The 25,122-nt window shown below is 36.8% G+C and overlaps 2 protein-coding genes across 2 annotated transcripts; both read left to right on the top strand.

The window, feature by feature from the left end:
* The first annotated feature begins 6,797 nt into the window (after nt 1-6,797).
* LOC132184939 (nascent polypeptide-associated complex subunit beta-like) lies at nt 6,798-8,661 on the top strand. The gene is made up of 5 exons (XM_059598731.1): nt 6,798-6,875; nt 7,567-7,711; nt 7,810-7,866; nt 8,150-8,188; nt 8,299-8,661. Exons 1-5 carry the CDS (start codon nt 6,798-6,800, stop codon nt 8,466-8,468), a joined length of 489 nt encoding a protein of 162 aa, XP_059454714.1. The 3' UTR covers nt 8,469-8,661.
* A 2,584-nt stretch (nt 8,662-11,245) lies between these two features.
* Nucleotides 11,246-23,579, top strand: LOC132184551 (uncharacterized). Its single transcript, XM_059598231.1, has 6 exons — nt 11,246-11,829; nt 11,907-11,956; nt 13,128-13,215; nt 14,186-14,302; nt 21,198-21,307; nt 23,004-23,579. Exons 1-5 carry the CDS (start codon nt 11,356-11,358, stop codon nt 21,246-21,248), a joined length of 780 nt encoding a protein of 259 aa, XP_059454214.1. The 5' UTR covers nt 11,246-11,355; the 3' UTR covers nt 21,249-21,307; nt 23,004-23,579.
* The last annotated feature ends 1,543 nt before the right edge of the window (nt 23,580-25,122 follow it).

Genomic DNA, 25,122 nt, shown 5'->3' on the forward strand with positions numbered 1-25,122 from the left:
AAGATAATAAATTTAACTTTAAAAAATAAAATTTTTCTTAGGCCCACAGGTACGGAGAATTTTATTTATTAATGTTAAATTTATTAGTCTTATTAAAGAGTAAATTTCATGCGTGATGCAACCTTTGCCCACAGGTAGGTTGAAATTTACTATTAAATTAACATTGGTTAATTTAAATAAATTAGATGTTAATGAAGTCGTAATTGTCATAATAATTTTGGGAGAGCCACAGCATCCCGATTTTATAATGATAATTGCATCAAGATTATATATATGAACTTCATAAAGAAAATTAACATCGTGTTGTAATTAATTCATAAATTTAATTTGCCAATCCCCACAGGAACGTTTTTATTTTTATGACTTAATTAGAATAAGATAGTAAATTTAACATTGAAAATAAAATTTCTCTTAAGCCCACAGGTACGGAAAATTTTATTTATTAATGCTAAATTTATTAGTCTTATTAATAAAGAGTAAATTTCATGCGTGATGCACCTTTGCCCACAGGTAGGTTGAAATTTACTATTAAATTAACATTGGTTAATTTAAATAAGGTTATTTCATAGCATTAAAGTATATTATTTTTCTTGGTTATTGGATGTATTCCTACTGCTTTAATTATTAGTATTTTATGTTCCAATAATTCCTAGTGGTAATTTTTTCTGACTGAAAAGAAAAATGTGCTTTTCACTTTGGGGTGTTTGGAGACTGAATTGGCGTTTCGTGTGGACAAATCACCTTCTCCCACAGAATCAAGTACGCCACATGAGATTATTAAACATGAACGATTGTAGTGATTTAAATCGCTTAAGTTTCAACGTTCATGAAATCTCATATCAAGGAAAGCATTAGGGTTTTATTCCTTAATGTTTTAGGGCCAAAGAAAGGTCATTAAGGAATATTTAGTGAGTTCCAATAAGGCTTTGGCTTGCACCCTAATAGAAAAGCTTTAAAGTAAAACCTTTTACAGTTTCAAAATGTGCTTGAGCACATTATGGAAATGAAGGACATAACAGCTCATTATAAAGTCCCTAAAGGTTGAGTTTTTTGAGTCATTATGGTCAATTTTATTTTAAATTCTCTCATCTAAATATGATATTTTTTCAAATATCTTGTGGCACACATAAGGATAACTGATCAATGAAGAAACTTCTGATCATGTGTGTTCAAGAAGATGAGAGATTAAGACATGAGAATCCAGAAAGTTACTCATGTTAAGGGAAAGACCTTTATAGGCAATCATGTCCAATAGTTAATGAATGAGAACAAGGTGCCAACAAAGTGTTATGGCAATTAAGATACTTGTTTCTCTTACACTAAGGAAAATTATGGGCATATAAAGAATGATTGCATAAAGTATCATAAATGACTTGAAATAAAGGTAATCTCATACATCTACCGTGTCATGAATCTCTTTTATTGACTCTCCTAAATACTGTGTGGATTAAATTTGGTTTGGCGGTCCACGTTGTCAACATAATGCAGGGTTTTCTAAATAATACTTGTTTACAATTGGAGGTTGTTGGGATCTATAGATTAATTTTAAAAATTCAGTTATGTCATTTTGACCTTAATAATGTTTTTATATATTCCACAATTCTTTTAGAAATTTAATTTCTATTTTAGTTTGTTAAAATCAAGTTTGAACATTATTAAAATTTTTGAGTGGAATATTAAATTAATGGTCTATTTAAAATTGATCTAGATCCCAATTTTTGGAAAATTAATCCCTGCATATAAATGTTGACATAAAACAGAGTCTTATGAATGAGAAAATCCTCTATGTTATGGCATTGGAGATTGGAATATATCTCTATAAAGAATAAAAGGTCGATAAATGATAGAGTTTTTTACGACTCTTGAAATTTACTATTTTTGGTATTTATGTGGATTGCATTAAGGAAAGGTAGACCAACTATGCCACTAAACATGCTAACAAAATGATTTTTTGAGATTCTTGAGATCATGTACAAGTGTAGACATTTTCCATACGTCTTGCCTAAATGGTTAGAGATATCCTATCTCTTTCGGTAATAACCATATAAAGTTTATGTATCTCTATCTTCTAAATCATAAGGTTGTGGCATTAAATGCTTTCAGTACCTATAAGGTAGAAGTGGAGAAACAAAATAAAAGAAAGTCAATATCGTAAGATCTGATAGAGGCAGATAGTATTATGGTATGTACATGAAAATGGGACATGAAAGGTAATACTAATATTCTATTCTCCTAATGGAGTGAAGCCTTGAAAACCATTGTGTATACATTTAACTGGGTTCCATTCAGGGTTGTCCTAAGACGCCTAAATTAAGGAATGAATGAAACCAAATTCAAATTGTTTACACATATGGGGTTGTCATGCTAAAGTTAGGATTTATAATCCACACCTCAGGAAATTAGATTCAAGGACAACTAGCGGAATTTTATAGGTTATGCAGTAAACTCCAAGGAGTTTAGTTTTTACTGTCCTTCATTCTATCTTAGAATCGTTGAGTTTAGAAATGCAAAATTTCTAGAAGATGCTGAACCTAATAGGAGTGCTTATTCTCAAAAGATTGAATTAGAGGAAGCACGAGAGTTGATTGAAACCCCTTCATATAAAGGGTGTTTGATTGTACTTATGGAAAATCATATTGATTATCTTGAACCACAATCGGTTTCAGAACAGTCAACTCATAAGAAGTTCATAATGAACCTACTCAGACTTTGCCAAATGCAAAGGAAGTAGGATTAAGTAGATCCTCTAGAATAAGATGACCAACAATCCCTAGTGATTATGTTGTATACTTCCAAGAGTCTGATTTTTATGTCAGACCTAAGGACGATCCAAAAATTGTTTTCACATCATTTTGAGTGGAAATAACTTCACATTGTGTTTCAATGCCATGAAGGAGGAGATGAAATTATTTGCTAAAATTCAAGTTTGCAATTTTGTTAACTTACCAAAGGGAGTTGTAGCCATAGGCTGCAAATGGGTTTACAAAACCTAAAAGAATGCTTCCGAGTAATGTTGAACGATATAAAGCTAGACTTGTAGCCAATGATCTTACTCAAAAGGAAGGCATTGATTATCATGGTATGAGTATCTCATTTTGGTTTAGAGATATATCAAAAGGATGTGAAAAACAATTTTCTTGAATGAGGATCTTAAGGAGAAGATGTACATAAGACAACTTAAGGGTTTTATTGATAACAGTCAGAAAGCTTGCAAATTAAGAAAATCTATTAATGGACTAAGATATGCCTCTCATCAATGGTATACAAAAATTTTACAAGGTTATTACCTCACATGAGTTTATTGAGAACCTTGTTAATCATTGAATATACCTTAAGGTCAGTAGGAGTAAAGTTACATTTCTTTTAGTCATGTATATAGATAATATTTTGCTTGCAAACACTAATTTTCATTTGCTACATAAAGTTCCTTTCACTAAAGTTTTGGGAGAAATTCAGAATGAAGAACTATAAATCTTCAATAGCACCTATTATTAAAGGGGATAATGTCCCCAAATGTATTTGAACAAAGGCAGATGAAAAATATTACATATGTATGCACAGGTCAACATTAGACTTGACATTGAAATAACAATTGGACTATTGGGTCAATATAGAGTATTATGGAATATGCAATGAACCAAGAACTATAGTTTAACTTAAAGATACACATACCCATCTTATTGGGGCAATTGATCAAAGCATGACCATGTGCCATAGACTACATCTCCTCAAGCATTTGATCAAAACAAGATCATTTACCTTGAATCATATCTCCCATTTAACACAGACTGAAACTCATCACTAGAATAAGTGGTTTAAGGAGAACAAAGCATCATGATTGTCCTTAGCATATTGCTCAAGCCAACAATGTTGATATGACACTTTAAAGTCTAAATCAACCATTTGATATATATATATATTGCTTAACAATAATTAATCCAAAGACTAATTGAGAGTACCACTTTAACCTTATTGGATGAATGTTAGATATAATTATAATATTTATCATTTTTTTTGTCCCAAAAGATTTTGGGCTAGGTTAATTTCTTGCTAAATGGCCAACCTAGTCCGGACAAAACTTATTTGTAAAGCTATTTTTATATTCCTCTGTGTTTGGAAAAAGTTATAGGAAAGATGTACGTTTTTATTTTATTTTTATTTTATTCTAGGAAAGATGTAAGTTGAGTTGGCCTAAACCAATGATAATGCAACTTAGGGATGAAAAGACAGTTAGTAAAATTTACTAATCACCTATATGGTTAATCGGCGGCTAGCGGTTAACCGTTTTTTAAAGGGAAAAAAAAATTAAAAATTTGTGCTTGGCTCGGCTCGCCATTCTCCCTGGCTAGCTGAGCTCACCTGCTAGGCAAACTGAGTACTTAAAATTTGGCTCTTGGCTTACCTAGCATAAGTGTTTGACTAAGGCAAATATTTAGAGGATTAGGGAGGGACATGTACTTTATATAGATGAGTGAAGGTGGAAGTGGTAGATTTTTTTTTCGATGTGTGACAAACAAAAGGCAATTGAAAACACTTGCAGTTGTCCGTGTGGGAGTCTCAGACAAGGGCAAAAGGCAAATTGAAAACCTCACTCTCCATGCGTCAATGTTCTTGGCTTCATGCCTAACTCACTTTTTAAAAACTTAATATTACATTATATAACATACAAACAATATATTTTTATTGTATATTAAATAAATTATATACAATTAATATATATTCATTAATATATATATATATTATATTTAAAAAATGGTTAGCGGTTACCAATTTTGTAAACACCACTAATCACTAACGGGCAGTTAGCAGTTAGCGGACGATTATTAATCGCCCACATTTTCACCCATAAATTGCATCTAGTTACATTAGCAAATAAAGAGTGCCAACCAAGCCTAACTAGTAAAGTTTACTTGGCATCGTCATAAAGATTTACAAGCAAAATCTAGTTCATAAATTAAAAAAAATATTAATATAAGATCAAGCCATGGCTAAGAAGGTGATTTTGTTAAAGTTATATGACTGTCACACAATTAAGATGACGTAATGGTAAAAATTAATCATTATTTTTTTTTTTTACAAGTGTTGATTCAAAAGTTGATTTTTATTGCTATATCATTAACGATTTTAAAATATGTGATTTGAAAACATGATTTTTAAAAATGCAGTTAAGCGTTTTGGCAAAATTACGGATTGACCTTTAAAATCATTGTTTAGCCTTTAAAATTGCACATTTAAAAAAAAATCATCTCTTTACGATTTGAAAACACAGATCTTCCAAAACAATTTATTTTTTACGATTTAGTTTAAAATCGCAATCTCATACGCATCCTAAATAACATTATTCTCGTATTTTTTAACTTAAAAACAAATTGTAAGGACTAATTTCATCATATTTCATAGGAAGACAATATTCTAGTTTTGTTTTATGCTTGAGATATAACAACGTTTTTATATCATGTTTTAAATTTAAGAAATGTATTTGATGTTTATGAATATATTTTCATATACATAAAAACGAGAATTATCCAAAATACTCATTGTCCAAAATTATTTAGCAGTGGACGACCCGGATGGAGGGCCCAATTTTGTGGTCCAATCAACTGAGCCGCTATGCATCATAAACAAGAACCCTATCGAACTTTTCAACTCTCATTTGGACCGTCGGATCAGAGCAGGGGCATGTTCTGTAAATATCCCCAGCGCCCCATTCGGCTATTACTGTAAACAAATGCCAAAACCTGAGAGCGCCGTCTGAGGAGAAGCTTTCTCTCCGCCTCCCAAATCTTATCACCACCCAAAACCCTAGCAAAGGTAAAACCCTATTCTCCCCACATCTCTCTCTCTCTGAAGTGATTTTGAAGGTGTGGATTTTCATCGTTCTGATTTTCGTATCTTCCTGTACTAGGGTATTTATAGTTTCTATTACTTCTGATTCTGTTGGCAGATCAGTGAGCTCTAACTACTCGGTTCTTCTTTTTTTCATTTTTCACATCTTGGCTATCAAATATTTAGCGATTTTAGTTTTGAAGTTTTCGTTTCTTTTCCATTTTCCTTTGGATGACTTTTTCAGTCTCTCTCTCTCTTTTTTTTTTTTGGTTTCTTTTCTCCGTACTGCTATTGTATTTGTTAGTGATAATTGCTTGATTTGATTTTTCGGTTTTGATCTGGAGGGGGCATTTCCAACTGTCATCGCTATGTAATATAATCTGGGTTCACTTTATTTGCATCTGTATTATGGGTTTGTTCATTTGGATGTTTGAAGCATGAACATTTTAAAGTTGTTTTTTGAGTGCTATGATTTCATTGTGGAGCACCGTTTATCAAGTACGAAGGCTTTAATTTTAGTGGCTCATCACTGGTTTTGTGTGCGAGCCTTTCATCTGTTTTGTATTATTCCTTGATGTGGCTTCCATGTTTTGTTATTGGCTTTCAAGGTGCTGCTTCCTATAGATTTTCTTGGTTTTGGTTTTGCAGCTGAAATAATTATTCCTTTAAAATTGGGCTTCACTTTTTTTCAACTGCGATATACTATATGTTGATTGAATTTGATTACCCTTTCCTTGATGTGTAGGGTGTGGGCTGTGAATCTGACACTCTTGAAATATTATGGACTGAGAATTAGTAACCTGGTTTTTGTCATAGTTATCTCATGTAGGCAATTGTTGTGCCCGTATTATCATATGAACTGAAAATACATAATGTACTGAGAAATATTAACTTGGTTTTCATTATGATTATCACTTCTTTGTTAGTCTTACTGCATATGAGTCATGATTTCCTTATCCTTGTCTTTATTTATGCAGATGAATCGGGAGAAGCTTATGAAGATGGCCGGTGCGGTTCGCACCGGCGGAAAAGGAAGTGTGAGAAGGCAAGTCTGTTTCAGTTACAAACAATGCCAATTTTAAGCTTATTTAACTTGAAAGTGTTAAGATGGTTGTGGCTGCTTTCTTCAAGGAAAGAAGCTTTGAGATGATAGTGATCATTTGTCAACATTCCATCCTACCCACTTTATGACTTCCTTGTTGAAGATGTTCATTTATAAGTTGACCTCATATGTATGTATGAGCCAAATAACATGTTTTACTGGATTGTTATCTTTTTGTTTGTTTTTCCCTGAGACTTCATAAATCTCACCCACCTTATCTGACAATACAATAAAAACTCTTAAATTGAGAAAATAAAATTAGAGAAAACTGTGGCTATAATGTTGATCAATAGTTTGGTTTTTTGGCTAGTAGTTAAGGAGATTGCCCATTTGGTACTTTCATGGTATGATATGGTCATTGTGGCTTTTGCCTTTTGTGTAGTCAAATGTAACTTGCTCGAGCTAAATTTGTGTTTTGGGTTTGGGGCTCACCAGAGGTGTGTATAACGTACCTCTTTTAAAAAATAGAAAAATATATTGCCAGAGGTACTCTTTGCTGATTTGTATAAGTGAAATATCTTGCAACATGTGACAATGAGTATGCATGTTAGACAACTCATGTTTAATCATCTGTTGATTCTTTCTTGTTTTTCTTTCACACTATACCTACTATACTGTCTGCTCATGACTACAGAAAGAAGAAGGCCGTTCACAAGACAACTACCACAGATGACAAAAGGCTTCAGAGCACCCTTAAGAGAATAGGGGTGAATGCTATTCCAGCAATTGAGGAAGTTAACATATTTAAGGATGATGTAGTTATCCAGTTTATAAATCCCAAAGGTGATGCTAACTTGACATTATGTGGATCATCTATTTCTTTCCCCACGTTTAACATCTCCTTACAATACTAATAACTGTTCTCTCATTTGTTTTTTCAGTTCAAGCCTCTATTGCTGCAAACACATGGGTTGTTAGTGGTTCTCCTCAAACAAAGAGTATGCTTCTGTATCTTTTCTTTCTGTATTTGAAGATTTATGTAATTGCCAATCTATTCTTGTGTGTGTTTGTTTCAATGTTTTAACCGGGTCTATAATGTTTTAACACAAAAAGTGCGAATATATTCTTATTGTTGTCTTCCTAGAACTTGCTTTCTTGTGATGCTGGTTAGAGGGAGAGTAATTGTTAGTTGGGGTGCCTGTATAGGCATTGATTTTTTTCCCATATTGACTTTTCTCTAGAAATGACGCAGTATTTTAACATGAATTTTCTATTTTCCAGAATTGCAGGATATTCTCCCTGGCATTATCAACCAATTGGGTATGTTTCCTAGTGTAACTTAACAATTTTCTTGCTCATGTCTATTGGCTGTAAGCCTGTAACTGGATTTGGTTAAAATATCATGTATATTTTTCCTGATTTATTTACAGGGCCAGATAACTTGGACAACTTGAGGAAGTTGGCTGAGCAGTTCCAGAAGCAGGCACCTGGTGCAGGTGCTGGTGCAGCCACAGCACAAGATGACGATGATGATGATGTCCCAGAACTTGTGGCTGGAGAGACATTTGAAGCTGCTGCGGAGGAGACGAAAACTACTTAGGAGTTTTGAGGGATTTTGTGCTATTTTATATATTTTCTATGTTTTTCAAGTTTTACTTTTGTTTTTCCAATTAACTCTTTCATGCGTTTTTTTTTTTCTGATGCTTGTGAAAACTCTGGGATAGATGTTACTTCGATGTATCGGTTCAAAGATCTTTACAATATTTCTGATTGGTGGTTTTTTGTCTGAGCTACTACCCGGCATCATTTAGGACTTGCCCTTTTCAGTTTTTATCATGTAATAATGTTTTCTTCAAAGCAAAAAAAAAAAAAAAAAGTATTTCTCCTCAGTTAAATTTCTGTAATATTTCTCATTAGCGGTATCTGTCCTTTTAATATTGAAAAAAATGCAAGATTTACAAAAATAAAAAGTAGGTTGATGTGTTTAATTTTTGGCTTTTTTTTTTTTTTTTTTTTTTTTTGGTTGATTAAAATTGTTAAATGTCTCGTAACTTGGAAAGTACGCGGTGATGGTTCCTTTGAGAGAAAAGCTTATGCTGTCGACCATGTTCGAAAAGGTGGAAGGCTCATAATAAGATTATGTTTGGGATTGCGTTTGAGAGATTTAAAAAGTTCATTTAAAAAAAAATAGGGGGAATTTCACTTACTTTTTTATACTTTCGCACTTTTTGTAAACACTCTCCATTATTTAAAATCTCTCACTTTGATGTATCCAACTTTCGTTTTTTTTTCACTTTGCCCTTTCTGTTATGATTTTCTGTTAAATTCTAACGGAAATGGTGAAAAATTACAATCGTGTCCTTATTTTTTATTAAAACTAATTTTTTTAAAAAAAAAATTTACGGGTAGAAAGGTCTTTTACACTGCAAAAGCTAACGGTAGAGGGTATTTGAAAGGAAACGAAAGTTTGATACACCAAAGTGAGAGGTTTTGAACAATGGGGAGTGTCTGCAAAAAGCGCGAAAGTATAGGGGGTAAGTGAAGTTTCCCAAAAAAAATATATTTGTTTGGTAAAAAAATTAAAAGCACTTTTAAGGGTAAAAAAAAGTCTAAAAATAGCGAAAAAAAATACTTTTAGTAAAAGCTTAAAAATGAAACTTTTGCCCAAAAATTTATTTTGGCTTAAAAATTATATTTCTCATACGCTTGTGAAGACGGGGATGTCGGAGATTATTATTATCATTAAATAACTTAAAATTCCAAGTTAAGCCGCCTAGACAAATGACATTTATATATGGCTATTTGGGGGTTATATTAACAAAATCCTACTACACTTTTGGATAATCGGTTTCGGAGAGAGGCTAACAAGGTGGCTCACCTTTTAGCGAGTTCGGCTATAGTGCATTGTATGGATAAGGTGTGGCTGTATCAAGGGCTGTTAAGTGAGCGAAACGTCTATCGAGCAAGCTCGGGCTCGGCCCGCATAAGCTCGGCTCGTGCTCGACTCGAATATTAAATGAAGCAGTTCATGAACACAAATCCTAACTCGAATATTAAACGAAGCAAGCTCGGCTCGACTCGGCTAAGCTCGTGAACAGCTCGTATAAGCTCGAGTGTGTGTATATATATATATATATATATAAACTAACTAATACATAATTAATTATAAATCTCATAATTATTAAAACCTTAAAATTGCATTTATATTTAAGCGTTAGAGAATGGAAAATTCTACACCCTTCGTGATCAAAGAGAGAGAGAGCAATCATTAAAAAAACCTCGATTCAATTAAAGCATATCCAAACGAAAGGAAGAAGAATCAAGCAGAAACTATTGAGGGAGATTGCGAAAGGCATAAACTATTGAAGAATCAAACAAACTCAAACACTATCACTACCTGTCTGGTGAGTGAGAGTGGGAGAGTGGGAAATGAGAGTTTAGATGGAAGATCCGTTGTGACTGGTGAGGGGAATTGAGAGAGAAACGTTAAAAAAATATTTTTTTGTAGGGGGCATTGTCCTAATGCAGTTTGAATGCAATATGTTAACTTGTCCCACATTGTTAAGAAAACATCAATCTCCAACTTTGCTTATCTATAAAATGATGCATATCCTCTCTCTTTGAAACCAAATGCCTTGCTGTATTGACTCAGGCTCCATACTCGACTAGTTAGGCTAAGGAAATACTCATATGCAAACTAACTTCTTAAGCCGTTTAAGAGTACTTGAAGTTAAAAAAAAAAAATTAAAACAAAAACATTAAATATAAGAGCCAGCTCGCAAGCTGGCTCGGCTCGACTTATTATTAGCTTGAGCTCGACTTTTTTGGCTCGCCCTTAAGCTCGACTCGAGCTCGAGCTTGAGTAAAATTTAAACGAGCCAAGCCTGAACAAGGAAAGCTCGCTCAAGCTCGGCTCGTTTACACCCTGTATGACCCGCCAGAATGTATAAGTGACTATCTGCAAGCAGATATTTCTGCTCTGCCTTTTTCAACATAAATACAAGACACTAGTTATTATCAAAAAAAAAAAAAAAAATCGGTTTCTGTAGAGTAATGATACAAAGCACGCGTGCCACGCACGCCAGTGCAAAATTTTTTTTTTTTTTAAAAAATAATAAAATAATAATAAAAAAAATTTTGTAACGCAGATGCGTCGCATCAGATAATCTATCGTGCCTCCCTGATTATGCCACTTAAAGGTGATTCCCAGCGCGCGGCGTGCGGCAACGCCTGCACCAGACCACCGCCATATTATTTTTATTTTATTGACCGCAATTTTTTGAAAAAAAAAAAAAAATTTTGTGCCTGGCATGCTTCACTGTTGAAGCACGCCAGGCGTGCTCCCAATCACGACTCTTCCGAGTCGGGTCAAATCAATCGAACGTAACTTGGCAAATTTTGGTCTTATCCATATCATCATGCGCGCAGCGCGTGCTTGTTCTTGACTGGACGAGTGACGAGAACTTTTAAGAGACAGAGAGACGGATATGGCGGGAGGCCTGAGCTTCCTCTGCAATATTTCCGGCGCCCCAAGCCCGTTACTCTCGTCACCGACCAACAATTCTCTCTCGCTCAATGCTCCTTCGAAACGCCGTTGGATCAAGGCAGAAATCCAAGAAATCAGGGTGTGCACGAACCGGACATGCCGCAGACAAGGCTCCCTTCAAACCCTGGAAACTCTCTCGGGTCTGGCTCCCCCAAACATCACCGTCAAGTCCTCTGGCTGCTTGGGCCGCTGCGGCGCTGGCCCAAACCTCGTGGCTCTACCCGGAAACGGCGTAGTCGGGCACTGTGGGACGGCGGCTCGAGCCGCCCAGGTCATGGTCGGATTATTGCTTCGTGGTCATGATTCGGACAACACCGCTGCCAAAACTGGCTTGGAAATGCTTGCACTAAGGAAGAGAGCACAGAATGAGTTGGACGATGGTAATTTCTCCCAGGCTGAGTTACTGCTCTCACAGGTAAATAGTATTCCTCGAGTATTTATTAGCACGATTGTAAAATTGTGATTAAATGTGTTCTTTCTTATAAATTGCAGGCTATAAAGTTAGAACCATTTGGTGGTATTCATATTCTGTACAAAGACAGGTTCGTCTAACTATATCTCATCAACAAGTAAAGTCATCATGTTCAAAATCTGCATATATTTTTAGGATTAGCTCTGGACATGCCTGCATGTCGGTGTGTGAATCTTTTGTCTCCTGTGTGATATATATTAAGTGTTTGAGATAAGTAGTGTTTTAACGTACTATTAGAACTGAGTTCGAATCACGTCTCATTCATTCACCTTTCATTTCAATTAAATATTGTACATATTGGACTTTGCCTATTAACAGTGGCGGATCTAGGAATTAGAGTTACCAGGGGCGTCAAAAAATAATTTTTTTTTTTCTTTATGTATTATATATATTTTTTATAATACGATAAATACAATCATAAAATAAATTATACCATAATATATGTATCACAAATCAAATCAAACTCATCAAATTACCAAAAAAAAAAATCAAAGTAACTATTAAAAATCTTCATCTAACGACGTTACAAACACATAATAATTTAAACTACTTACGAAATAAACTAAGCACAATTAAATGACTACTAGTGTCTAAGAAAAATGAGTACTTTTAGTGGGCTATATATTAGCATACAGCTATTTCTTTTAGAAAAATGTCAAATCTCAAAGCATAAATTACATTAGAGTTTAAGTCTACATAAAAGAGACTAGAGTCTAAATTTAGCAAAAAAAAAACCACATTTATCTATAAACTATTATCTACTCTCTCTCCACTAATAAAATATAACTTTATTCTCTCTCTTTAATAAAAAATAGCCTCATTTCTCCACAAAATGACCATTTAAACAACAAAAAAGAAGGCCAAGGGTGTCCCTGGTATTTTTTTTTTTACCAGGGGCACCCTTAAAATTTTGATTGAAAATACTTGTTGAATTTAAAAAAAAAAAAAATTTTACCAGGGGCGCCTACCCCCAGGTCGCCCCTGTGTAAATCCGCCACTGCCTATTAATAATTTTGAGATAAATAGTGATTTGACACAAAGCATGTTGTGGACATATACTAATGTTTACATTTGGGTGTCCTACTAAGTGTCCATGGTTCCCATCATGATATCTAACAGCAATTGCCTGCCTACTGCATTGTGCATGTTTTGTGTTCATTGGAATACTCCCTGCTCTGCTATTAATGGGTGTCTGTCGTGACAGAAATGTTTATGAAATCCTTTTCTCCTCTAGCATTCAGATCTAGGGCAAGGTTAGCATTGGGAAATTATTCTGGGGCTCTTGAAGATGCCACAGAAGCTTTGACATTTGCTCCTCAGTACCCTGAGGTGAGCCAACATCTTATTTTACAATCAGTAGTCGGGAAATGGCACTGCAGATGCAAATTATTGTAGTTACCAAATTATGGTCCCCACTTTTGTTGATTTTGAATCTTTCGGATTGGGAAATGTGCTTTTGGATTTGTCTCAAAATACCTTTTAGACACTACCAGCGCCTGGATCTCTCAATGCAGAAACCTACTTTCCAACCTTCATATTGCTCTCCATTCATTTCTTTTACTCTCTTTTTTGGGTAAGTAATAAGGATTTTTATAAAGAAATAGGAGAGCAAGTGAAGCATTTCCAAGATGTTACAATCTAAAACTTTAAAGAAGGAAATCTAAAATGGAATTACAATGAAATCATACAAGGATCTTAGAAGTAATACTTAAGCAAGTTGCTGTTATCCTCAACACCATTACATGTCCCATCATTACGTTCTCACGGTGATGTCCACATAACACATTAGCAGAACTCCTCGCCCATATTTTATTGACTGCATCACAATCAACCGCCCTTTCTAACAAGTAAGCACCTCCACAATATCTCTCCATCTAAGACTGCCTGCTTCTTACTAAGCCAAGTAATTATGAGTTGTAAGATACCATAAATCATAGTAATGATTTAGGAGCTATATACAAAATCATACATACATTATAAACACAAACACGCAGACACACAACAGCTAAGGCTTATTATATCAACTTTCAAACATTTTATTTTAATGAATAATAATTTTATTGAAAGAATAAGGCAAAACCCTTGTACATGAAAAGTATACAATAGTGCTGAACACCTATAGGCTTCTACAATCTAAAAAATACTGAGGAAAAGTTTAGGAACATGTACAACAGCCCTAAGGCTTATTATATCAACTTTTGTTTGTTTGTTTGTTGTTCTTGTTAATTTTTTGTTATTATTATTATTATTATTATATTTTTTTTTTCTTTTGATGAGATGACTAATTGATCTTTTCCAGGCTTATATCTGTCAAGGCGATGCTTTCTTGGTTATGGACCAATTTGATTCAGCTGAGAAGTCATATTTAACATCTTTGCAGATAGATCCTTCCATTCGTCGTTCCAAATCATTTAAGGTATCGTTTTATCTCTAACATTAAGTGGTGATTGCAAGTATATTTTACTTTCCCTCTGGTTTATCAATCTAATTGCTGAATGATGTTAAAAGGGGGGGTGGTGGTGGTTAGGGTTGGTGAAGTAAAATGAATTATGGAGGCTGTACATGTAAGAGATATGCCTCCTGGTTTCCTCCCACTTTCTGGTTTCCACCTCTTTTCTGTGTTATATTCTCATTTTTTTCTTGTAAGTTAAAAACCTTTGATGATACTTTTATTATTTCTTACAAACGAATCTGTTGCCTTTTTTTTTTTTTTTTTTTTTTTTCTGATTAAAAAATATGAGTTTCATGAGGATGGGAAAAGTACGCCTGACAATCTCCCTTTCCTTTAGAAGAGTATTTGGTGGACCAAGGCTTCCTTGAAAGTGGCTTCTTTCGCCTGGTCGGCGACTCTAGAGAAGATTCTTACCATGGACAATCTTAAAAAGAGACATCTCATTGTAGTTAATAGGTGCTGTTTGTGTAAACTGAACGGGGGGTCCGTTGATCATCTTCTCCTCCATTGTGAGGTCACTAGTGCCTTATGGAATGCTATTTTCAGTTGCTTTGGGTTGTCACGGGCTATGCCTAATTGTGTGGCGGATTTGTGGGGTCACTCTCGGAGTGCAGTCGTTGTGGAAGATGGTTCCTCTTTGCCTTATGTAGAGCCTGTGGAGGGGAAGAAATGATAGAAACTTCAAAACCCAAGAGAGAATTGGAGGAGCTCAAGTCTTTTTTCCTTTTTTTCTCTCTTTACTTGGACAATTGCATGTTTAGCTCTCTTAGTGATTAGCTTTTCTTGACTTTCTTGTTCACTTTTCTCATTCTACTTAGGCGTCCTCATGTATACTTTTTGCGTACTAGGATTGCACTCCTCTACGCTTTTTGATATATATACATAATACAATATTACTTATATAAAAAGGAAAAAAAAAAAAAAAAAAAAAAGAGACGAGGCTTTTGGGTTCTTGACCAGTTGATGTTCTGATGGATCCAAATAAGAAATTGCTGAAGGATGAAGGTGAATTATTTGAAGATCGTGGTAGGTACCGTTGTCTAGTTGGAAAGTTGAACCATCTTACTATCACTAGACTAGATATTTCATATGCAGTTAGTATTGTCAATCAGTTCTTGGAGGCAATTCTTTGGATAGACGGTCTACTACCGGATATTGTACATTCTTTGGCGGTAATCTTGTAACTTGGAAGAGTACGAAACAAGCAGTGGTGGCATGATCTAGTGCTAAAGCAAAGTACATGGCAATGGCTCATATGGCTATTGAGTTTACATGGTTACAACATTTTTTTCAGGATATTGGTTTCTCAACTCCTACTCTTATCCCGTTATTTTGGGACAACCAGGCTGCTTTACATATTGCATCTAACCCAGTTTTTCATGAAAGGACTAAATCCTACCCGTAGCATTTCTTTTATTAATTGTTTTGATCCTCTCCATTGAATTAGGTCCACATTAATTTGGTACCCATCTCTTGGCAAAAGATTCGGTATCCCTAACATTTCTTTTTTACCACGTTAAATCTGCCAAGAAAGTAACATCTCTCTTGCATTAACCCACAAATATCTAATGCTAATCCTAGATTAACTTTGGGGATTGCCCTATCACATTGTTATGAAAGGAAAATAGTAAAGAAGGGAAAATTGAGCTGTAGATTATGAGTTCAATGTGGAATGTGTTAAAATCAAACTAAAAGAAAAGGCAAGACTCACTGACTTGGGTTTAGAAGCACTCCAATCTAACTCTTCCTTCAGCATTGTTTAGCTTGGTTTAGAGTAATATTTGGTGGTTCTGGATTGAAAATGAGATATGACCTTGGGTTGTTTAGCATTGATTCAACATGAGCCTCCCAATTTGTAGCCTTGATGCAGTCCTTGAACAGATGTCCGTTGTTAAGCTTGCTTTCCTCCCAAATTAAGTTCTATATGAAGGATGTACATATTTTGCAAATCAATATATACATGTGCTTTGTTATGTACTTTGATGAATTAATTTTTTTTGATAAGTAATCAGCAAACTATATTAATAGTGTAAGGCGCCCCAAAGTACATTGGAAGTATACAAAGAGGATCACCTAACTAGAAGGGGGAAAAACGTACAAGGAAATCATCATAGCTAATCGACACCGGAAAAACAAACGCTACAATCCAAAGATTCAAAGTATGGAAACAATAGGATAAAAAGTCCTCGAAGGACCTCTCCAAGTCCTCAAAGCACCTATTATTTCTCTCTCCATAAACACCAAAAAAAAAAAAAAGTAGGCACCATCTTTCAGATCGCGGCACTCCCCCCTCTTCCAGAAGACCACCAATAGGCCAGCAACTCGATAACCCGTCCAGGCATCACCCACGATAACCCAAAATGACCAAAAAATGCACTCCACAAAGCAGACACTACCTCACAATGAAGAAGAAGATGATCCACCGTCTCCTCGCTCTTTTTGCACATACAACATATGTTCACCACAATCACATGTCGCTTCTTGAGGTTATCTAAGGTCATAATTTTGCCCCAAGCCGCCGACCACGCAAAGAAAGCTGCCCTTGGAGGAGCCTGTGTCCACCACACACTCTTCTAGGGAAACCTCCTCCCTTCCCTACACGCCAAGGAGAAAAAGAGAGACTTGACCTTGAAAGTTCCTCTATTGGAGGAATTCCACCATAATCTATCTTCAAACCCTCGTGTCACTCTAGCTTCATGCAACACCTGGAAGAAAGAGGCAAAGACATCCACCTCCCAGTCATAAGCCTCTTTAGAAAAACTCACATTCCACTGAATGGACCCACCTAGCATCTCCAAATTATCCGCAACTGAGGCATCCTTTGCACAAGTAATACTAAAAAGAATCAGGAAAGCTATCTTGAGAGCTGTATCTCCACACCACCAATCATGCCAAAAGCTAACCCTTGTCCCATCCCCCACTACAAATCTCGTAAAGCCTTTGAAAGTTTTCCACCCTTTTCTAATATTCTTCCATAATCCCACCCCTAACGCTCCTCCAGGCTCAACAAAATACCATCCTCCCCATAAGCTCCCAAACTTCGAATCTACCACAACTCTCCACCAAGCATCTCTCTCCGACCCATATTGCCACAATCATTTCCCTAAAAGAGCGCGATTGAACACCAATATATTCCTAATACCCAACCCTCCTTCCTTAATCGGAGTGCTGACCTGCGACCACTTCACCAAGTGGTACTTGAACTCTTCACCTATCCCACCTCATAAGAAATTGCGTTGTAATTTCTCAATGCGGTTAGCAACACTCACCGGAATAGGGAATAAAGACAAGTAATAAGTGGGCAAGTTAGCGAGAGTGCTCTTGATAAGGGAAACCCTACCCCCCTTCGACAAATACAATCTTTTTCTGCTGGCCAACCGATGTTCTATCTTAATAACTCCATCCCAAACATGATTGGACTTATAAGAGCCTCCTAACGGGAGACCAAGGTACTTCACTGGCAACGTAACTGCCCCACACCCTAAAATACCGGCTAACGATTCCACTTGCTCCACATTCCCTACAGGAATTAGCATCGACTTAGCCAAATTAACCTTCAAACCGGAGGCCGCTTCAAACAACAAAAAAAACTCTGCAAATAGCGTAACTGGGCGGGCCTAGCATTGCAAAAGATCAAGGTGTCATAGGCAAATAAAAGATGAGAGACAGTAGTATTGCCGACTTTGAAGCCTTCTAACAACCCCCCATGAATCGCCCCAAAAATCATCCTACTCAAAGCCTCCATCACAAAGACAAACAACAAAGGAGAGAGGGTATCCCCTTGTTGCAAACCCCTAGAGCTGCTAAAAAAACCTTTAGGAGACCCATGTACCAGAATGAAAAACCGCACCGAGGAAATGCAATTTTGAATCCAAGAACACCATATCCTTCCAAAACCACACCTCCTTAACAAGTACATCAAGAAACCCCAGTTCACATGACCATAAGCTTTTTCCAAGTCCATTTTGCAAATAACCCGTGGCTCACCAGATCTCAGCCTACTACCAAGGCATTCATTAGCAATCAAGATGGGATCTAGAATCTACCTACCTTTGATAAAAGCATTTTGCGACTTGGAGATGATCTTGTCCAACACAACCTTCAATTTATTTGCTAAAACCTTGGCAATAATTTTGTAGATACCTTCCACAAGGCTAATAGGGCGGAAATCTTTGAGATTGATGGCACCGAGAATCTTCGGAATAAGCGAAATGAAAGAAGCGTTGAGGCTCTTTACAAACATCCCTCCGGCATGAAAAGCACTAAACACCTTTATAATATCCTCCCTCACCACATCCCAACAAGCTTGGAAGAAAGCCATAGAAAACCCATCGGGGCCCGATGCCTTATTCCCATTCATCTTAAACACGACCTTTTTTACCTCTTCCTCTTCAAAATTTCTCTCCAACCAGCTGGCCTTTCCCTCCGAAATGGAATCTTAAAAAACACCATCTACCATGGGCCTCCAACTATGCTGTTCAGCAAAGATCTTTTAATAGAACTCAACAATGTGCTCACTAATCTCGTCCTGATTGGAAGAAGGAGCATCCCTGATCATAAGGGTCTCTATTGAGTTATATCTTCTGTTAGAGTTGGCTATGGAGTGAAAGAATTTAGTGCACTTGTCTCCTTCCTTCAACCATAACACCCTAGATTTCTGCCTCCAACTTATCTCCTCCATAAGTGTACACTTCTCTAGCTCTCGAACAACCTCGGCCTTCCTCATTAACTCCTCCTCATCCAAAGCCCTACTTTCTTCGTGCTCATCAAATGCCCGAAGATCTTCAAGTAAAATCCTCTTATTCCTCTCAATATTTCCAAACACCTCCTCATTCCAAGTCTTCAAATTCAACTTCAAAGCCTTGAGCTTGCAAGCGAGAACAAAGCTCGGCGTACCTTGGAACTCATAAGAATCCCACCATTGTTTCACTAAGGCAACAAATCCTTCCACTTTAAGCCACATATTCTCGAACCTGAACGGCCTTTTCCCCTGGGATACATCCCCCAACTCAAGAATGATTGGAAAGTGATCCGAGCAAAGACGAGGGAGCCTCTTCTGCCTCACCCCTGGAAACCAGGCTTCCAACTCTGGGGAAACAAGAAACCGATCAATCCTAGACCACAAAGGAGGATCTTGAGAAACCGACCAAGTAAAAGCACCCCCGACAAGTGGAAGGTCTATAAGCCCTTGATCAGAAATAAAATCAGAGAAACCCATCATAGCATAATCCAGACGAGCTCCACCTGATCTTTCACTAGGGAAACGAGTCACATTGAAGTCTCCCCCTATACACCACGGTAAGTTCCACCAAGAACGTTAGCCAACTTATCCCAAAGGAGCCCTCTATCCCTATCAAGGTTCGGACCGTACACCCCTGCAAACGCCCAAATAAAGAGATTTACTACATTCCTGAAAGACACGGCCAGGGTAAAAGCCCCTACGCAAACATCAACCTTCTCCACCACCCTTGTATCCCACATGATCAAAATACCACCTGAGGCCCCACTAGAATCCAAACAACACCAATCCACATGATTCCGCCCCCATAAACTGCGAACAATCCTCCTAGAATGCGGTCATTATGGAGAGAAAGGAATGCGCGGAGCTTTGAGGATCGTGAAATGGGAATTATAGAATTGAAGAAAAGGGTGATCCAAACACTCTACTCTTGGAGGGTCATGGGGTTTTCTTCGCAAGCTACAACGCTTACGAAGTTTATCGATCTATGTGCGTCTTTTTCAGTTTGAAGCTCGTGTAGTGGGCTCTTTTGTATACTTCCTGTGTACATGGGTTGCGCCCCTTGCGCTTTTTATATAATGCCTTTTACTTATCAAAAAAAAAAAACAATCCTCCTAGACATACCCTGAATCTTGGTTTCTTGAAGGCAAACAACATCTGCATTCAAATCTCTGAGCAAATTACTCACCCTCAAGAGTTTATCCCTCTTATTCAACCCTCTCACATTCCGAGAGAGAATGCTTAGCTTCATAAATCTACAGCCTTCCCCCTCCCCTTCCTCCTGCCACGGATAGAGCTCCCACTTCTAGCATCGTAATTCACCGAGCACTCCAAATTTCTCATCTCCCTTTTACCCTTGGTGCCGCTACTTGAAGTAGTTACCATCCCATTGTTTCGGCGCTCCTCTTCTAGAAAGGTTAACAATGCCAACAACTGTAGCTTATGACCGGCATACGAAATCCCTACGATCGGATAAATCTCATTAGCACATTGAATAACCCAATCCGAGTAGCCCGCCACACCCCTTGAATTAGGACCATAAATGTTCAAAGGAGAAGGCCACTCTACTCCACAAGCCTTTGCCCTCTCAACTTCCCTACTCCTTTCATCAACACTGACTTCTCCCCCAACACTCTTAGCTTCTACACAAGACTCAACTAACCTGCCTTCCTCTCCCCCAACCTGGCCACCATCTCGAGACTCAACCATACCTGAACACCGGATGCCTAAAAATGAAGGACCACCATCCAATGTGGGACAATGAACATGCTGCCCAACATCAAACCCTTGTTCCTGAGTATGACCCAATCCCTCACTAACCTGAATTCCAACCTGAATCAAGTCACGACAAGACCATGGTACCAAATCTCTAACCTCGCTAACCATACCTGACATCACCGGTGTCCTCTGGTGCGAAGCTGCCTCCCCACTCCCCATATTAATTTGATGAATTAATATTGGTGCAGAAAGTTGCTCATGTTGTTACATTGTGCCAGTAGGGTGTTTTTGCAAGTTGCATGTAGTGCTTTCTTTTCTTCTGCTTTCTCTTTTCTTGATTATAGCATAAGGAGTTACTTTGTTATCACTATTGTAATATATGAATGTTCTATGCTTATGCAGGCTCGGATTGCAAAGCTTGAGGAGAAACTTGCTGCGGCTAATATGCCTTGAGATCTTCCTATGACTGAATTCACATTTGAATCAACAGCAATACTAAGCACATAAACAAGGTAATGTTCTGTTTCCTGGTCAGAGCTTTAAGAATCTTTTGAACTTTTTGCCAAAATATGTTTCTATGCATTTGGAGCTTGAGAGTAAATCATAAATACTTATTACCTATTTGCTATCTGAGATTTCATATGGCAGTTTTTGCTCCATTCAACATGATAAGGGATCCTTAAACAGCTAAGGAAATAAGGCATACTTCAAAAATTCTTTACTGCTGCTTTATTTATTTGGCAATATGTTGTTCCGAGGAAGATGACCTATGGATGTGCAAGTGCAGAAGAGTGATTTGTTTGAGGTTCAAGAAGTAAAAAATAACTAAAAAGGGTGGCAAAAAGTAATTTTAGTAGTGGGAAAGGATATGATAATCAAAGATGTAAGCAAAAGTATGACCTTAGTTAGCCAAGTGGTGACGTATTCTTGTAGGAGAGTCCAATTTAGTTAGGGCAAGTACTCATGTAGTGGACTTCAATCACTTTGGATAGAAGGCGTAATAAGTTGTGTTGAGACTGCTTCTTGATTCTCTTGTTGAGCTGCTTCAGAAGCAATGTTCGTTTCCTTAGTCCCACTTGATGCTGTGCAGCCGTGACTTGGAACAAGCCCATCACTTGGTAATACAACTTCTAAAGAAAAGCATACAAATGTAAATATCTTTTGGGGGGTTTTTTTCCGTTGGGGGAGCGCTTAGCTTGTTGGCATTTGGCAGGTCCAGGGGCCCACTCATGCTTTTTGATATACTTAACAATTCAAAGTAGGATGCAAACAGTTTTTTTTAGAGGGACCATGGTCACCAAAAGCAATAAGTAGCTCTCCACTTCATTCATGTCAATCAAAGAAGTTGAAATATATGATAATAAAGGAAGTTGTTAGCATAGCTAATTTATATTCTCTTTAATAGCATGCATCCCATAGATTACAGAAAACATTTATCTAGGAACAATTTTTCAAAGTTTGTAATTTGCATCTCTATTTGCACACTTAACAGACATGCTCTTAGTTTGGCCTTCTGTGGTGAGATACCTGTCTCTTTTGCTATTTGTTTGGTTTGTTCTCCGGATATAGTTGTATTGGGCCCCTCATATTCGTATCAGGCAGCCCTACTGTTTACTTGTGTGATTTGGGATGGGAAAAGTGAAGTAGTGAGATACTAAGAGCAGCCAGCAATGGAAACCTCCAATCAAATGAAACTTCCAGTTAAAGTATCCATTCGCATATGAGTACCAACATCACGACTTCTATTAACCTAAACAAGTCTCAAAACGATCTTAATTTATTTGAATTTTATTTAAGGAATTCGAAGCACTAATAATCGCTTAAAAAAAAAAAAAAAACCCCCCACTAATAAAGGTGCATTTATATGTAATTCTCTAAGGAATCACATTGGTGCTAATTTTCAGCCATTTTGTACAGTGATTCTTTACTGCACATGAAGTTTACCAACCTCCTAAAACGAGGGAGTCATTGCTGCTAGAACAGTTTTATATTTGGGTTCTTTATGCGACGTTTGTATGCACTTTTGGTGACTTGCATTACCTTGTCTTATCAACTTAACATAGTTTAACGATATCAAAGAAATAATAACTATTAATAATGCTGCATGTCTATATCATGGTAATGTCATTTCTGATAGAAAATAATCCCTACAGTGCTCTGAATCTAATCCATGATTTTGTGTCCACTAAAATTCAATTCCATTTGCAGATAAACAAACTGGAGAGGCATGTTGCTCTTGCCTGCCATTTGTATGTACAAAGTGCATATTTATGCATGTATGTATATATGCGGCTTCACCGTTTTAGCAGTTCTGTACTTACCAAGGATGTCATCAACATGAAATTCCTTTTCCTGAGCTCTGTTGGTGGAATCAGTGGAGTTTCCAGCCATTGCTATCTCCACATGACTGTCGTTCTTCTTGCATTAAGCATGATAATGGAGGGGGGGCCTGCAGAATATGATCGTACTGGAGTAATAGGAGGTTAGAATTGTTCATTTTCGCTTTGCCTTTGATTTTTTTCTTGAAACTCAATTGCTGACATTGCGATGATCTGTTTAGAGCGTTATGGAAAATGTAAAAAGTGTTATTAGCAACACATCACTAATGTGATTGGGAGGCTCACAATTTTCTGGTATGATCTGATTACCTAAGCTAATCTTTGCAAATTATGTTAGGCTTGTTATAATTAGTATGTATATCTATCCTAGAATGGTTTTGTAGTCAAATTTAATAAGGTATTTATCTATTATTCAATGATCTAGACATAATTGAGTTCTCTTTTATTGATGCAAGCAATTAGATAAGTGGGTGTTCTGTTGTTTTGGTTTTGGTTGAAGAATTTTCGTGTAGTCGGTGAGCTCTGGTTTAAGTAGTATTTCCTTCCCTTACAAGAAGGAGAGGGAGGATAATATGGTGAGTTTAAGACTTACCTGGTGGGTGTAGTTTAGCAAGGATCAGCAGAGAACAAATGCAATCGTGAAAGCTGGTAAGGCAATCAAGAGCAATTGGAGTTATTCAGGTGCCAAACGGATTGGTTTAAGGCTCAATGCTTTGGTTTAATATGGGCGGTTGTGTGGTTACAGTTGCCAAAAATTTGCCTCCATCCTCCAATACACACACAAAGCAGCTCTTTTACTTTGATAGAGATTCTCAATAATTTTGCTGTTCGAATTGCTAAGTAGGGCAGACCCACGTTCACCACCCCTTCAATATAATAGTCGGAGAAAGTTTCTCCAATCTTGTTTGGAAGAAAGCTCTATTTATTTTGAAAAGTGACAAAATTTGTAGTCTTAGGGAAGAACTAGACAGTGTGCCTACAAGGTATTGTCTTAAAAAGGACAAGGATTAAAAAAGAGATAAGGTGTTTTCTTTAATAGAAAGATAGGGTTTCTAGATTCTTATCTATCTATTTAAAGTTTTTGAAATTTTAAAACAGTTTTTTTCTTCAAATTTTAAAGAAAGGTTTTCAAATATGGAAGAAGCCCTATATTTAAACTCTTTCAAATTTTAAAACAGAGTTTTTCAAATTTTAAAGTATGGTATTTTAAGAACCCTAGCCCACTCTTTATATCACCATCTTATTCTTCTAAAATCAGAAAATATTTTTCCTCTTCCAAACCTGGGGCCGGCTACTTAAGAGAGAAACAGACAGTTCTTTCTCGAGAAATAAAAACCACGGTGCCACCCCTCCTTTCTCTCAAGCAAAACTTGAGTTTTCCTTTCCCAAATCACAAAACAAATTGCATAGAAAGATTTTACATCATCTCAATAAAAGAAATTTACAGAATTTTCTCTTCAAATCAATGAAGATAAATTGAAGAAAAGCATATGCAAATCAACCAAGTTTGAAAGAGTCCTACAGAAAAAGGGTTTCCAAGGGAATTAAGGTTTTGACCACTACATCTCACTAACGGAAAGTAAGATCTGAAATTTCTTACGCGCCGACGCGTGGGAAGCTCCACGCCGCGTTTGACAACCCCCACCGCCTTCTGCCGCTGTCTCTGGTCTCCTGTGGTGCTGCTTAGCCTCTCGGCTCCCACTGCCGACACGTGGTTCTCATGCTCCAGCAAGTGACTTACACGCACCAGTCATTCTTTGTGTCCCTATTGCCTTCTTCCGCCTTACCATCCACTAGATCTACTGTTTTGTGATTTATTTTACTATTTTTTTAAATTTCTGTGTAATTTTCTATTCCTTGTTTTTCTTTTTCTGGTTAGCTTGTTGACAGAGTTTTCCCTCTTTTATTTGACCACTAATGGTCTTGTTTGGTTTCCTCAGCCGACTACTGATGGTTCTGCGACAAACCCTTCGGGGTTTTGTTCCATT

This window comes from Corylus avellana, chromosome ca6 (assembly GCF_901000735.1).
Source record: "Corylus avellana chromosome ca6, CavTom2PMs-1.0".
NCBI lineage: Eukaryota > Viridiplantae > Streptophyta > Magnoliopsida > Fagales > Betulaceae > Corylus > Corylus avellana.